Genomic DNA, 16,139 nt, shown 5'->3' on the forward strand with positions numbered 1-16,139 from the left:
TGATTTATTTTCTCTTTCTAGTTCTCTCTTTTGGAATCCTTAAAGTTTTGTCTCTTTATCTCTCCGCCCCCCCCCCCCCCCCCCATCTGTGTCATTTCAACTCCCTTTCTTCTTTCAGGTGGTAGTGCCCTGGGACGATGTGATTCAGAGAAGGACCTGGGGCTGAACCCTTCCCTCCCGCCTTTGTGAACTTGGGCAACCCTGGGAATTTCTAACTTTTCTCCCAGCACCCTCTCCTCTTTGCCTTCCAGAGCGTTTCCACAGCCATTCAATTATGACAATGACAGAGGCTTGTGCAAACCACGAGCTGTCAGGAGAGATAAATTATCTTTAAGAAGCAATGGTTTCATGGAGTTTGAGGTCCCTCATTCTTCACAGAAGATGGAGGAAATACATTATTTTATGTTATTCTCACAAAACCAAAATTAACTAAATAGTCTGGTCCTCAAAAGAAGGCAGGTGGTGTCTGAAGACGATAATTAATACATATGACCAAGAGAAAAATTATACACTTGGAACTGAAACTTGTTAAGAGCAAAAAAAGAATCCAAACAATACGCACCATTTTTCAAACTTGAAACCCCTAAAGACTGAGCAGAGAGTAATGTCAAGCGATGCTTGGCATCCTGGATATAGGCCATTGTGGTCATCGGATACACATTTGCTTGAAGAGGTAATTTGCTCATTGTCATTCTAGGCTGAATCTACAAGACCAAACAGTTGACTTTAAAAAAAAAAAAAGAAGAAGAAGAAGAAATCAAATGATATTTACAGATGTACTTTAAAAAAATTAGTACTGCCTATAGATGATTTTCTTCCAAAGAGAAAAAGGTATTGCATCCTTTCTTGTTCATAGGAAGAGCTATTTTAAAAATTAAAAGTCTTCGAAACAATATGAAAAAAAAATCACAAGGATCTCAGAAAACTTTTAAGTGAGAAAGTTAGGACTTATCCAGGTTTTTAAAATAGGCATTCCTATTTAAATTCAGAATAAAAATCCTTAACAAAAGTCTTCTAGCTTTCCAATATTTGCATAAAACAAATTATAAAGGTATTAAGTATTCATTTCTCATCTAAATCTAACACACTGCTTTTGTAATGAATGCTAAGCATAATAGCTCTCTATCCCCTTTAAAAAAAATCTCATGATTCTTGAATCAGTTTTAATAAATACTACAGATCCCCTCATCAAATCCTCTAACATATTACATTAAAATAATAAAACTCGTATTTATATTCAAGAATTATTCAGTGCTTACTCTTCTTGTTTAGTTTCAATGAAGACAGTTCTGTATTTCAATTTTTCCTGGTCTAGCATGTGAATGCGTGAAATACGGTTATATTTTGACTGAAAGTGCACTAGGCTGGTTGGGGTCAAGGAGACTCACTCAAACCTCAGGAGGAGACATCAAACAGAGCCTGTGTTATCAGGTATCTTACACATACCACATAAAAATGACATCTCTGCTGTTCAGCTCATGAAAAGTCTGACAAAGCTCTCAAGAAAGAAAGAAGTACAAAGTTAACGTAATAGAGAACACGTACTGAGCGCCCATCAGCACCAGGCACAGTACTGGGTGTTTCACCAATACCATCTTTAGTCTTTACGACAACCTTGTAGGGCGTCCTTCAACTTACTGGCCGTACTGAATAGTGTCCCCCAGAATTCATGGCCAGCCACAAGCCGTGAATGTGACTTTATTTTGCAACAGGATCCCTACAGACATAATCCAGTTATACCCGATTAGAGTGGTCTCGAATCCGGTGAGCGGCGTCCTCCTAAGAGGGAAATCTGCACGCAGGGGACACACAGAGAGACCCAAGGACAATACCGCAGGCATGCTGTGGCGGCAGAGGCACCCAGGTCTGCAAGCTGATGGTGCCCGGAATGGCTGGGAATGGCAAGCTAGCACATCTCCCTCCCCTTAGAGGGAATGTGGCTCTCAAGACACCTTGGTTTGGGATTTCTGGTGTCCAGAACTGCGACAGAGTAAATTCCTGTTGTTTTAAGCCACCTCGTTGGTGGTAATTTGTATCACAGGCCCAGGGAATTAAGAAACTAAAGGAACAACTGTAAAATGCTAAAACTAAAAAATAGAAAAAAATGAAAAGATACTACGAAAGAATTCTCCTGGGACGCCTGGGGTGGCTCAGTGGTGGAGCGTCTGCCTTGGGCTCAGGCCGTAACCCCGGAGCCCTGGGATCGAGTCCTACGTCGGGCTCCCTGCAGGGAGCCTGCTTCTCCCTCTGCCTGTCTCTCTGCTTCTCTCTGTGTGTCTCTCATGAACAGATAGATAAAATCTTTAAAAAAGGGATTCTCCATTCATCTTTCTAATCCTGATCTTTCCATTCAAATTAACTTGTATACTCAGTGAAAAGGACATTCACTGTCATGATGATGGGGCTGCCACCCTCACCGCCTACCTGCGGGTCTAGATTTCTAGTTATGCCCAAGGACCACTCTTCCTAAGGTTTAAAAAATGGCCTCTTTAAAAAGCAGAAATACGGGATCCCTGGGTGGCGCAGTGGTTTGGCGCCTGCCTTTGGCCCAGGGCGCGATCCTGGAGACCCGGGATCGAATCCCACATCAGGCTCCCGGTGCATGGAGCCTGCTTCTCCCTCTGCCTGTGTCTCTGCCTCTCTCTCTCTCTCTTTGTCTGTGCGACTATCATAAATAAATAAAAATTAAAAAAAAAAAAGCAGAAATACTCAGATCACAAATTTAGAATTAATATTTTCCCATTTATTCGAATGCTCGATCCTTAAAAATTCACATTTTTATCCACTTTTACTAAGTTTTTCTCCCCCCATTCATGTATACACCCACACATACAAATAATTGCTTCTGTAATATTTTAAGAAAAGAGTTTCTTTTGTACACGAGGAAAATGAATCACCATAAAATCGGGGCTTCATTTGAAAACCAAACAGCTGTGAAAGAATTAACATGTAAATTCAAAGTGTATAATGCAATATTTTATGCTTTGGAAAAAGGTTTAAATTTAACCTTTGCAGGAAATTGTAGAAGAGAAAATTTTCACAATCCCTTCCACTCAACCCAGTTGAAAATCAGACAAAGTAAAAGCATTTGTTGGGAAATTATTTCTATTCATAGCCAGAAATCTCTAAAATGCTAATGTCTCAAAAACACGCTAATGTTTTTAATAGTATTATTTCAAAGATATGTTATCAAACACATATTCTGAGTACAGAAATTTAGGTAACAATCAAAAGAGGCCTATTAAATTAGAGAGTTGACAATCTGGAAAAATTTTGAGTCCATTTTCTCATTACTACTTCAAACTATTTTGTGAACATTTTGATTAAATGCACACCCACCCACATTTCTAAACAGATATATGCTTGCATTTCTGTGTCTATGTCTATGTCCACGTGTGTGTGCATAAAGGTAAACACCCATACATGGTCTAATAGAAACGTAATTAGGGATTGATGGAGTATATGTTTTTTCCTCTCTCAAGAAAATGGTCTGTGTATATTTAATTTATTACATATATACTTTTAAATGTATAATGCAGTAATGGGTTAATTTTCAGAGAAACTCTTCCCTTCTTTTAATCAATAAATTCATATATATTTTGGTATCAAGACACTTATAACATGCAGTCACCAAATCTGTCTTTGAAAAAATACATCCTGGGGCACCTGGGGGCTCGGTCAGTTAAGCAGCTGCCTTAGGTTCAGGTCATGGCCCCGGGGTCCTGGGATAGAGTCCCACATCGGGCTCCCTGCTCAGCGGGGCGCCTTCTTCTCCCCTTCCCTCTGTTGCTACCCCTGCTTAAGTGCTCTCCCACTCTCTCTCAAATAAATAAATAAAATCTTAAAAAGGAAAAAAAATACATCCTTAAAATCTGCTGTTCTACAAACCCATCTCTCAAATACTTGTTCTAACTTTGGAAATCTGGTTGCATATAGAAGCAATAAGTACCTGTTAAAATTCAGTTTTACTTTAGAGTTAATTTGTAAACTTAATTTCAGAGCCTTTGAAAGATACGCTTAACTGGCCCATTATCACATATAAAAGTCACGCACGGTTATAGCCAGTACTTAAACATTTATATTTAAAGGAAAGTCACCTGGTATCCATTCAGGTCAGTATAAAATCTGTTTTGGCTGTTTACGCTGGAGGAAATTCTCATTGCAATCTCACGGTTATGTTCTTTTCGGATGTCCACGATATTTGAAACTTCCACAGACTGCCCGTCTATTCCTAAATTTAAAAGAATATATACACATTAATAAAAAATTTATTTGTTCCACCTTTCTTAAATATACTGTAGAGGAACTTCCAAAGTTACACACATTTTCATGTTTTCTATTCCTATCTTCACTATTTTTCATGCTAACTATGCCACTGTTCACCCTTTTTCTTTTCTTTTCTTTTCTTTTAACTGTCAGATGGTAGAAAACACATGTAACTCAACAGAAGGATGAAGAGGCTGGGAAGAGATAAATGCAGATGCAATAGAACATGCAAATGATCCTCCAGCGGGTCCTGGAGGGGAAAGCAGACACGCTCGCCTGTCTCCAGTACTGCCATTCCCCAATAGGGCCACTTGAACCTCCTTCTTCGCCTTTCCCCAGACACACCGGGAATCTGAAGCAGTGACATTTACACTCTGTTGGTTCAAGAGACAACCTATTATTGCCCATGATGTATAATCTAGGAAAAGGGACACGAGATCCAATGAGATGATTTATGGCCGAAACTGATATTACCGTATTAGTATTTGTGGAGTATAATCTGGAGCGCTCCCCAGAAGTTAAATCGATTTTAATTGAGTTTGGTATCTCTTAGGACCCCTTGTTATGGAGTGATTCATTTTGCCCTTTGCTATATAAAGCAGAGGACAGCTTGGAGAAGTCCCAGGTGTATCAAGCACTTATTTTTTTGGATAAGCCTACAGTGTTCACTAATTCCTATCTGTCATGCTACCCTAACTGTATCTTCTGGTCCTCAGTGAAGGCTCGGGTCTATCTCAGAGATGGAGATGGGAGTTAGGAAGAAATCTCACACTTGTAATACAGACTGAGTAGAAGAGATAAAGGATCTTCTACGAAAGAGCAATCAGGAAAGCAAGCAGTCAAATGGAGAAAGGCTGGCCCTATCCTATTTCATATGGCGGAAGGTTCTGAAGGTTCTGAGAGCCTTGGACCCGTACCTGCGGTTGTTAGACGTGACCAACCAGTCCTCACACGTGACCTGAACAGTGTGGGACAACCAGCACGCTCTTTAGACAAAGAGGGTCACATGGAGGGAAGTGGGGAGCAGGAGAACAGAGTAAGGACTTTTTTTCTGGGAGCCAAGAAGCATCCCCAGGGCTTAGAGAAGGTGAAAGCAAACAGTCAAAGGGAGGAAGTTTGAGTCAAAGGGAGGAAGTTTGAGGAAGTGGGATTTATGGACAGTAACGTAAATGCAGCTTGCCAAGGCCCCGGAGGTTTATGGGAGGCGCGTGCCGGGGACTGTGATGGGCTGAGGCCTCCATCAATGGGATTTTCAGAATTCACAGTTCTGTTCTGCGAGAGGCTACTCTTCTAAGTCAATGACCCCAGTCCCAGAGGACTTCAACGGCTTACTATGTTCACACGGCTGTGATGAGCAGTAGGACCTCCGGGAGTGGGGGAAGAAGGTGGCCTTTTCCCTCCTGCTTACGGCCACAGTCTGAACCCCTAACGCCCGCCCAGTTGAATATACACATTCCTTCCCTTCTGACAGTTACCAGAAGAACCTGCCAAGAGAGCTGACCCAAACAGCTTCCCTGGTATTGGGAAGTTAAAAGGGGAAAAAAAAAAAATCACATATACTGATGCTAGGACAACAGTTACCTTCTTTGAACCAGGGAATGTATTACTTTAGTTGCAAACTTCCCCTGTAGTAGGTTTACATCAACCGGAGTGTTTTCCAAAACCAATGAAACGTACGCAGAATTTTAATAGATAAACTTTGACAAAAGCAACGATGCCAGACACACAAAATGCAGCGCCAGGGATGAAGTTCCCGTGTAGCGTTAGGGGGAACGCCGCATCTACGGAGGCATCTGTAGGGTTTCGAGCACTGTAGGTTTTCTCCTCTCTCTACATTGGGTTTTCTCTCAGGGATCAACAGAATACACGAAATGAAATAAAGTCTTACAAAGGAGAGTGTCCTTAATTTCAAGTCATGTGTCTCTGGAAAACATTTCCCAAAAAAACACGCTTCGGGAAAAAAATTAATTTCCTATTACCTCTGGCAACAAGAAGTCATTTCTGTTGAGAAAAATCATCTTTCTGGAGCACAGTGTTATGCTCAAATGCTTAAATGTCCTTTATAAGGAGCCTCGATGTCTGTTCACAACCCCGCAAGACTTCGTTTAAATCCTGTGCCAGGACAGGCTTTTAAAATAAGGTCACACGTGATACATCACTATAAACAAACCAGACCTTGCAACGGTGATTGAAGCAAAGAGGTATCCCTGAGTTATCAGAGGGGATTTAGGACTTTTTATTTTTTAACTTATTACTTTTGAAAGAAGAATCTGTGTGAGGGAGATAAAGGACTGCTACCTTTTCCTACTCCAGGCCAAGAGTCCCCCACAGCGGGCCGTCCCGCAGGAGAACTCACTGGAAGGCCCGGGAAGGGAGCCCCAGCATCGGGGACCCGCAGAATCGTTGCCGTTTGGGTGGCAAGAGGCGCCTTTGCCAAGGGGCTCCCCCTGGGCATGGCCAGCCAGGAGTTCCCAGGGCTTCTCTTCCGTCCGGGGAAGGGGGGGAGCCATCTGAGGGGTGGGGTGGGGACGGGCCGGGAGAGAGGGCGGCATGCCATGGGTGCAGGATCCGCAGCTGACACCAGGCCTTGGGGCCTCTGGGCCTCCCTGCCTCCGGGCCTCCCTGCCTCTCGGGCGGGCCTCCCTGCCTCCGGGCCTCTGGGCCTCCTGGCCTCCGGGCACGGCCGCCAGCTCGGCTGCCTCCAGGGCATTTCCTAAGGGGGAAGAGGGTGCTGGCCTGGGCCCCCATATGCTGCAGGCGCTACTCAACTGAGTAGTAAAATGGTAACGACACTAAAAAAATAATACAATGTAATTACGGGACAGGCTTGCGAGAACACAAAATGTCCTTAAAACCACCCCAAATCTTTTTTCAGTGTCGCAGTAGTCCCTTTGGATGCCAATACAGTAAGAGAGACTAAGGGAGCACATGGGGCTCTCATGCATCCAGCGAAGGCGAACAGGCCTCGGGAGCACAGGCACGTCCAGTGGGTGCGGGTGCCAGGGTGACGCCGGGGAGGGCGGGCGAGTTGCCCACCAACGGGCAGGGAGCGAGGCTGCCCGCACGGCCGCGTTACGGGAAGCTCCGCGGCGGGCGGGCCAGGGGGTGCCGGGGCCGGCTCAGGCAGGCCCGATGCAAACGGCAAGAGCGGCATCTGCACGGCGTGATGAGCCTCGTGCTAAAGCCAAGCACGGTAATATTCCTCCCCCGTACAGGTGTGCGTGCAAGTGTGCGTGAGACAGCGCGAGGGAGCATGTGGGTGCACAGGCGTCTGGGTTGCCTCTCCGGGGCACAGGACAGGAGTCACCCACAGGTCCTGCATAGACTACACGGTGTGGGATTTTTGCCAAAGGAGTACATATTGGTATCATTTGTGCACATGACAATTATTTTAAGCATTTTAAAAAGAGGGTTATTTTCCAGGAAAGAAGGAACAAAGATGACGACTGGCACGGGGTCAGGGCAGGGAGGCGGCACCTTTGGATTTTGTTGCCTGGCACCATCTTAATGAAACCGAGAAGCGTACTCTGCCTTATGTGGCTAGAAAACCTGGAAGGCATCGGCGACACACGGTCCATGTGTGAAAGAAAAGGCAGACGGAAGTGTCTGGGGAGGGTGGGACTGGGGAACGCCCGGGGCCATGACTCCACGCAGCATGTGGAGTCCAGGCCTCCTCTCCTCTCAGTGTCTCTCTGCACCATCAGATCGTCGCAAAACCTACGTGGGCAGGGTCTCGGAGTTGGCCCCATCTTCTCCACCAACCAACCACCTTATCTTGAAATGCAAAGCATACCCCTCCAAGGAGTGTACCTAAGGAATCAGACACTACTCGCCATAGTCCAGTGGCTATTGGCGCGAGAGGCAGCAGCTGGGGAGAAAGAGCAAGAGAGAGCCTGACTCACACGTGGCAAGAATTCAGCATTTTATTGGTGGCGCTCAACATAGCATTAGGACAGGTCCTAACAGTAAGAGGCAACAACAGCAACTGGCCCACACCCACCTAGGAAAATGAAAAGCGAAGGTGAGCACCCAAGGGGGGTGTTCAACTGAATTTGACACAGACACAAAATCACGTAAAAAATAAACCCTCAAAAAAACCCATTTAAGATTCAAAGCCAGGTCTTCGGTGAGTGTCCTTAAAATACAGGTTCTGGGGCAAAGATGCAAGGTTATCGATCTCATTGTTGCCCTCATTCCTTTGTCTCGAATCTGCATCTGGGCAGAAGGGGTAACTGAGCCACGAGTTCAGAGCACAAATTGGGCAATGGTAACAACCATTGTTAACAATAAATAGTGAACAACAGCAAAAAAAAACCTGTCCTGAAAAACCAGGGCTTGTAATTCTAAGTAGTATCCCTTCAATTTAGGGAGTATTTTGTTCTGTATTTAAATTATCAGAGGGACGCCTGGGTGGCTCAGCGGTTGAGCAGTTGCCTTCAGCTCAGATCATGACCCCGGGGTCCCGGAATCGAGCCCCGCGTAGGGCTCCCTGCATGGAGCCCGCTTCCCCCCCTGCCTGTGTCTCTGCCTCTCTCTCTATGTCTCTCATGAATAAATAAAATTAAAAAAAAAAGAAATATAAAAATAGCTTCCCTTTATGTATTTATTTTCACTACAACTTCTCCAATGAACGGGAGCTGACACTTGGGGCTATGAACTAGTACACACCGCTTCATTCAACACGTAAACTGTAATGACAATTCTTGCAACAGTGATAAATTTAGTAAGTCAATACGGAGAGGATTTTTCTAAAAAGCAAATATTATCATTTTCAAAAACTGTACTCACATCTGAAAGTGCCAAGAATAAAAACGGTAATAACTCCCACGACTGGATGACCTTTTTCTCCATATTGACTCATTCAACTTACCTATCCCTTGTACGACCTAATTTATCCCCCGAGGTGCTTGCTGATTTCCAGGTCTGTAAATGTTCACATTGATTATTTCTCCACAAGTGAAAACCTTAACATCTGCTTCCGTGAATACAAATTTGAGTAAATTTCATTCCAAGTCTTGGACTTGGACTTACTGATCAACTTATTATGAGCTAGGCACTCGTCTACGTCCTTTAGGCTTTTCATTTCAGTAATTCTCAAAATGACACGGAAGTAAAGGCACGATAGGAAAGGTGTAGCATTTTGATTCCCCAGAATACAAATTTTGGTTAAAGATGACACCAGGTAACTACAATATACTTGAAGACTTAATAATAGAAAAAAAAAAAATAAATAAAACTGGAAGCTGTCTTTTTCTTTTTTTTTTCCTAATAAACACTGATTTTAAGAAACGACATGTTTTTGGTTTTTGGAAGCTCTGTCTTGGAGGGAACACAACATCTACATCAGTAACATTTAAATCTCAAACAGGTAAGATCTAACTACGGCACTCCCACAGGAAGTGGATCAAGAGCTCACGACACCGAAGCTTCCCTGTCTCCTTCCCCACAGTCCCAGCGAGGGAAGGAGGCCGGAGAACCACGGTGCTCTGTCGGCGCAGCCCCCACACCGCCGGCCCCTCCGAACCCGCCTACCTCCTGCTCTCCCAAACCCGCTCCCGTCCAAGGTGCCTGCAGACCGACTGTGGACTCTCAGTTCTCAAGTTGATCCCACCATGAGGTAAGCAGTTCTTCCTTTTTTGATTCTATGGACTCATTTCTCAAGTTTATCTTACCATAGAGACAAGCAGTTTTTCTTTTTTAAAAAACAAAACAAAACAAAAAACAGGGCAGCCTGATGGCTCAGTGGTTTAGCACCACCTTCGGCCCAGGGCGTGATCCTGGAGACCCGGGACTGAGACCCACGTCGGGCTCCCTGCATGAGGCCTGCTTCTCCCTCTGCCTGTGTCTCTGCCCCCTCTCTTTGTCTCTCATGAATAAATAAAATCTTTAAAAAACAAACAAAAAACAAAAAACCCACACTTTTATCATTCCTCCTCCCATCTTACCAAAAAGGAAGCAGTACCCTATCACTCCGTCATCCTAACTCCAGTGGACACTAAGCAAAGATACTCTGTAATACTGGAGTCTGGCTGGACTTTAATGGCTGGGCAACAAATAATTTTTTTTCCGAAACACCTGACTTTCTATTGTTTGCTTTCAACAAAATTGAAGGTGTATCTAATCAAGTTGTCAGGCAAGTAGGCCATTAAAAATAAGAGATTGAAATTCATGTTTGACAACAGATTACTTTGTGATTTATGACATAGGACTCGCAAAGCGTTCCAGGGACTGAATGACATCCTTAGAACTCCTCCCATACCCACCTACTTATTTAGGGTAACATCATTCTTTGCCTTACATTTATAAAACAGAAATTAAGAAGAATCGATGCTGAAACCCATTTCATTCTAGAATTAAGTGACATTCACTAATGGATACATGAACATAGAGAGATATAAAGGGTACATACGGTTCTTCCATTGAGAGCAAGGTTTCCCTTAAAGTTCATGAAATAAATGATCAGAATGGTTCTATGGTATATATACTACAATAACTTTTATAACTCAATTCGGAACAAATTTAATCCTTACTTTTAGAATGACAGAATTTTTAAACTTAATATACACATACATATATACATATATATTTCTTTCATAAAGGGTAATGAAAGTTTGATCAATAGCAAGACTCTCAAACATAAAAATATTACATTAAGATAAAATAGAAATAGGAGTTCAAGGGAAAAAATAAGGATGTGAAATTTGACTGTTAAAGAAGATCTTATTCAGGCCTTTTTAAAAATGCATGATTTGGAAATCCAATTGCTACTCACTAGATATGCTTATTTTAAAATGTCAATATTTATTATATTCCAGAAAAAATATCCTTTGCAAGTTTTTTTTAAAGGGAAAAGCATGTCAGAGCCTCAGAAATGGCTAGTGCAAGTCTTTTTTTTTTTTAAGATTTTATTTATTTATTCATGGAAGACACACACACACACAGAGAGAGAGAGAGAGAGAGAGAGAGAGAGGCAGAGATACAGGCAGAGGAAGAAGCAGGCTCCATGCAGGGAGCCCGACGTAGGACTCGATCCTGGTTCTCCAGGATCACACCCTGGGCTGAAGGCGGTGCTAAACCGCTGAGCCACCCGGGCTGCCCATCAAATTTTTAAATGTATAAAGAAAAACTAGATGTCAACTCAAGTACATGTAATAGAGAGTTTTTCCAAATTCTTGTAGGACAAAGGAGTCTAATTGAAAGAACCCTTCATGCTTTGTAATGTTCTTTTCCATTCTGCCTACGTAAGTAACATTTCTTGAGGATGTAGCATTTCAACTTCCTTTATCAAATCTTCCCTAATACCCCCAACCCTCAATGGCCACTTTCTTTTCTTTTCTTTTTTTTTTAACACTTAAGTCTAACTCATCTGGCCTGCACATCCTCTTTTTTTTTTTTCTTAAGTAGATGCCACACCCACCGTGGAGCCCAAAGTGGGGCTTGACCTCTGGATCCTAAGATTAAAAGTCTGACACCTATCCACCTAAGCCACCCAGGTGCCCGAAGCCCACACATCCTCTTAAGGAGACATGAGACTTCATACGTGCCAGGCTTTACATATATTAACTCAGTTAATCCTCCAACACTCCTATGAGGTAGACTGATATTGTCACCTTTTTAAGGATGGCGAAGAAATAACCTCCACAAGGTCAAGCAGCTGGTGAGCAGCGGAGCTGGGATGGCAGCTGGAAGTGACATGCAGGCGCGTTGACTCTGGAGCCCAAGCTCTTCACCATCACACTTCGCCTGTATTTCCCATCCCTGTGCCCTTCATCTGAGTTTAGTACAACACCTATTTGTGGGGGATGATGCTTCCCTGTTAAGAAGCTATGCCTTCAACACAGCAGCTGCTGTCAAACAGCCCCCAAGATAACCTCTGAGTTCTGAATTTGTGTACCCAGAATGTGCTTATAGTCCCTTAAAATAACCTTCTCTTTCATGCCTGTAGGGAATAATCAGATTCGACACATAGCTACTTATTTCAATTTTTAAAAGTTCCAATTAACAGGAAAAAAAAAAAATCCTTAGCAGTCAATTGCGTATTATGGTATTCCAAAAATGTTTTAATTACCTAAGTCTGCCTAGCCATAACTTACTTAATGCTTTTTACTCTTAAGCTAAATATGGAACACAGTCCTGGGGGGGGGAAAAAGTGAGAGATTGATTGCAAACCATTTTAATATCCTCATGAATCTTTTTATGGAAATAAAAACAACTTCAGTGAAGCTCTGAGACCTTGTTTACAAGTAGGAGGACTCCAGGGATGGAAGGCCCAGATTCAAGCATCCTGAGAAGATGAATTCAGGAGCAAGGAGTTAAGCACGACAGAGTCTTTATGTGATGCTAGGTTTTGTGAAGACTCCTTAATGGTTATACCTAATTGACCATTTAGTCTTTCTACAGTTTAAAGAACTGAGTATGTAAGAAATTAAAGGGCAAACTCAAGGTCACTGTGGTTGGCTTCACGGTGCAACTAAGGATTCAGATCTCTAATTCCCAATGTGATTCTGTGTTTAACTAGATGAAGTTCATTTTTGACTCTCTCAAAGTCAAGGGTCACATTATGAATCCAATTATGTTATATATTCAAAACAGAGAAAAACTAAGCAATCTCTTCTTGAATGCTAACCATACCCAACGCAAGGAAATTATTCAGTCATTTTAGCCAAAGGAAAGTCTTTTCTTCCATACTTTTTGATGGCAGTTCATTACATTTTACCTCCAGGCTACTTGCTTTCTCTTAGCAAGATCTATTACAGACAGTACTTTCATAATACGTGGCGGAAAATAGGCAAAAGTATTGCATTTAGATATTTCTCCTAAGGGCTGAACCATGGTTTATACACATACTCATTCACTCACAAACACCTGCCTAAGAGAACGTAGTCCTGGGGGGACAAAAGCTTGAAGGTATGTATGGTAACAGATCTGGAACCTGAATCTTGTGCTAGATAAAATGTACATGACACATTGGTAACCCATAGCAACCTAATTCTTCAAAGTAGCTGTTGATGTCAGAAAACTAGGGCAGCAAAGCCTAATAATTACAGCTCTGAAGACAAATGAAGCCACAGCTAGCAAATGTCACTTTCTGATCATTATGTCACTGCAAGGTGTGTACTCGTTGTGATGGTACAGTATCAAATACAACACAGGGGGGTGGCAGGGGCTTCTGCTTGTATCACGTTCCATCTTCCAACTCAAGATCAACAAAAAAAACGGTAGCCTGTTTGGTAACACTTAAAGCTTCAATTTAATGAAAGATGATTACAGTAGAAGAAAAATTAATCGTCACGTCTCCCACCTTTTCCTCCAGAAAAATATTATTTTCTACAAACTAAATACATCCTTTGGGGGAAGAAAAAAAACAGTTCCAAAAGGGCATTTCATTAAATTATGGGTGCTGCAAATTGGATTTCTTATTTAACCTGATATAAGTCAAAACATTACGTTTCATTAGAAATCTCTCAAATCCCTCTGATCTTGTAGATCTTTTAAAATTAGTGAGCACCAAGATTTCCTCTAATTTAATATTTCTAGAAACCTTTTGAATGTAATGTCTGAACAATAATGAAAAGAAACACAGTGTGTTTTTTAATAGCTTAAATGATGTTAAGAGAGGACTCTAAACCGTACCTCCTACCATCTTCAGAAGCTGGAGAGAACGCAAATGGAGACACGAAAACTTAAATATAAAACACCAAGGGAGACAACTAAAGTTGGTTAAACCCATGCCTCCCAACTCAGTTTGTTGCAAAATCAATGATGACCACACAGTTCTTACAATTTGGGAAGTGCTGGTCGATTTCTGTTCTTGATTTTGTTTTCTCTCAAAGCCTAATTTGGGCCTAAGGTTACTTTGGGTAGAAAATGGTCAAAGAGTAACTAAAACAGAGATTGAGGAATTTAAGAATATTTTATCGGGCTTGCATCACTTTAGTTTTTTAAAAGAATACTTCAAACACACTGAATTTGAAAGACTTAGCATAGACATTCAATAAAGACAGATATCCATAATATCAACTCTGTTTCTTTACCCTTGTTGCTGAGAGGTAATAAAATCTTTTGCATAAGTAATGGTTTAGTCACCTCATACAATTATAGTATCTCATCATAAAATATTAATAGTTTCTCTTCCCCAAGCCTCATTTTTTTCTGGCTCATAAGTGAGGTACTTACAACAAACAGGCTCTATTCAGACAACTGCATCTGGTCAGCTTAAAGGGGGGCAAAATTAGCATATATCCAAAGATAGTTTCGTAAGTCAAATTCAAAGTAGATATTTGTGTTATTTTAAGAAATACTGAACACAAACCGATCGACAACAGCATGGAAGTTGGCTGCCGTTTTCTTTACACCTACGACGCAAAGCCACATCCTGTCCATGTTATTTTGATCGATCACCAGATGCCTGGTTTACATGAGGCCAAAGTTTAAAACACCCCAGGCTTTTAAGTATTTCATAGTATAGCTGCTTTGGTGCAGCGTAACCAGACCCCTTCCCGGCACTCTGAGCTCCTCATGACCCAAACACCCTGAAGACTTCCCATCTCTTCCTTAGATTTCGATCAGTGATGTCATTAGAACCCCAACAAGCCAGGAGCCAGACAACGTGAGCTTCACGCAACGGGGTGTGAAAGAAAAGGACAGAAGCAGGTCACAGAGGCCACTGAGAAAAGGCTCTCCCTCCACAACTGGGCTTATTTTTCCCACGAGGGAGAACTGTTGAGAGGGGCTCAGATACAAACCCAGGAGGATGTATGGTTTCCGATGAACTGGTACCTCCCTCCCCCACTGACCACTTCCACGATGGAAAATAAATAAATGCTCTGGGCCTGAGAGCGAAAAACAAGATTGCTATGTCGCTTCGAATCATTACGTACGCTGGCTTCAGGTTCAATCCAGGCAAGAACAGCAAAACTCACCTGGAGAAGCACTCTAAGTTAACTTCACATTACACCTAACCTATTTCTCTGTCGCTTCCCACCAACTTCTTAGGCCTTCTGCTTTCAAGCTACAAAAATCTAACACAAAGGCTTCAGCTTCTTGATTCCATCCACTGTGACATCCAGAGGCGATCTGAGGTCTGCATCCTTATTTTTCTATTATTACTTCCGTGATGCTAACACTCTAAGTGCCTAGTTGAGAACAACTTCTATTTCTTAACTGACTAACGTGAGGGCTGGCACTGTCGCCTTGGAGGGCGGGGAGCCCGTTAAATCTTGGAGCAGAACCAGGGGTGCTAAGGGACCACTACTCAGCCACTGGGCATTTGGACGGCTCAGCAGGGGAGAAAAGAAAGGCATTTAAGGTCTGATGAATGCATGTTTGCTGGGATGAGCACACAGGCAAGTCAGAGCCTATTAATTTCCAAATCCACCACCGGGATATGACGGCAAACTGAGCTTACTGTCACAGCAGAAGAAGAGGGGCCTCTAATTTGCAGAAATCATCCTCTGTGATGAGCTCCGGATCCCCTGGACAACCTGCGAAAACTCTGGAGCTGCTGCGATGGTGACAGACTCATTTAAACAAAAGCAAAAGCAATTAAGCAAACAGATTTGACTGAGAAGTCGGAATTCTCTGGTGGGCTGCTTCCGCGTTAACTCTGCGACACGGCCCATCCCCTAAGTACACCTGCCGACGAACAGCGGTGAGCCATGCGTGAGGATACGGGGGCTGGGCCAAAGTGGGCACCGTGTTGTACCCAAGGAAGAACTATTCCGTTATGATTTTTTTTAAGAAAATCTTGAAGCAGAAGAGCACATCTTCTGCGTGATGATGGTACTTTCTACCCATAAAATGAAACCTCTGGCGATAGCTCAAAGTATAATTTTAGAGCTCTCAGGGACGTTGAACAATGGCTTATGTAAGAG

General features: G+C 42.7%; 1 protein-coding gene across 1 annotated transcript in view; it reads right to left on the minus strand.

Moving 5' to 3' along the window:
- The window catches only part of MAN2A1 (mannosidase alpha class 2A member 1), a 159,637-nt gene that overhangs the window by 19,144 nt on the left and 124,354 nt on the right, over positions 1-16,139 (minus strand). Inside the window, exons 17-18 of the mRNA XM_025992803.2 lie at positions 4,098-4,231; positions 563-704 (exon numbers count right to left, since the gene is read on the minus strand). Coding sequence (XP_025848588.1) covers positions 563-704; positions 4,098-4,231 — 276 coding nt within the window. The remainder of the gene's footprint in view (positions 1-562; positions 705-4,097; positions 4,232-16,139) is intronic.

Source organism: Vulpes vulpes, chromosome 14 (assembly GCF_048418805.1).
Source record: "Vulpes vulpes isolate BD-2025 chromosome 14, VulVul3, whole genome shotgun sequence".
In the NCBI taxonomy this organism is placed as follows: domain Eukaryota; kingdom Metazoa; phylum Chordata; class Mammalia; order Carnivora; family Canidae; genus Vulpes; species Vulpes vulpes.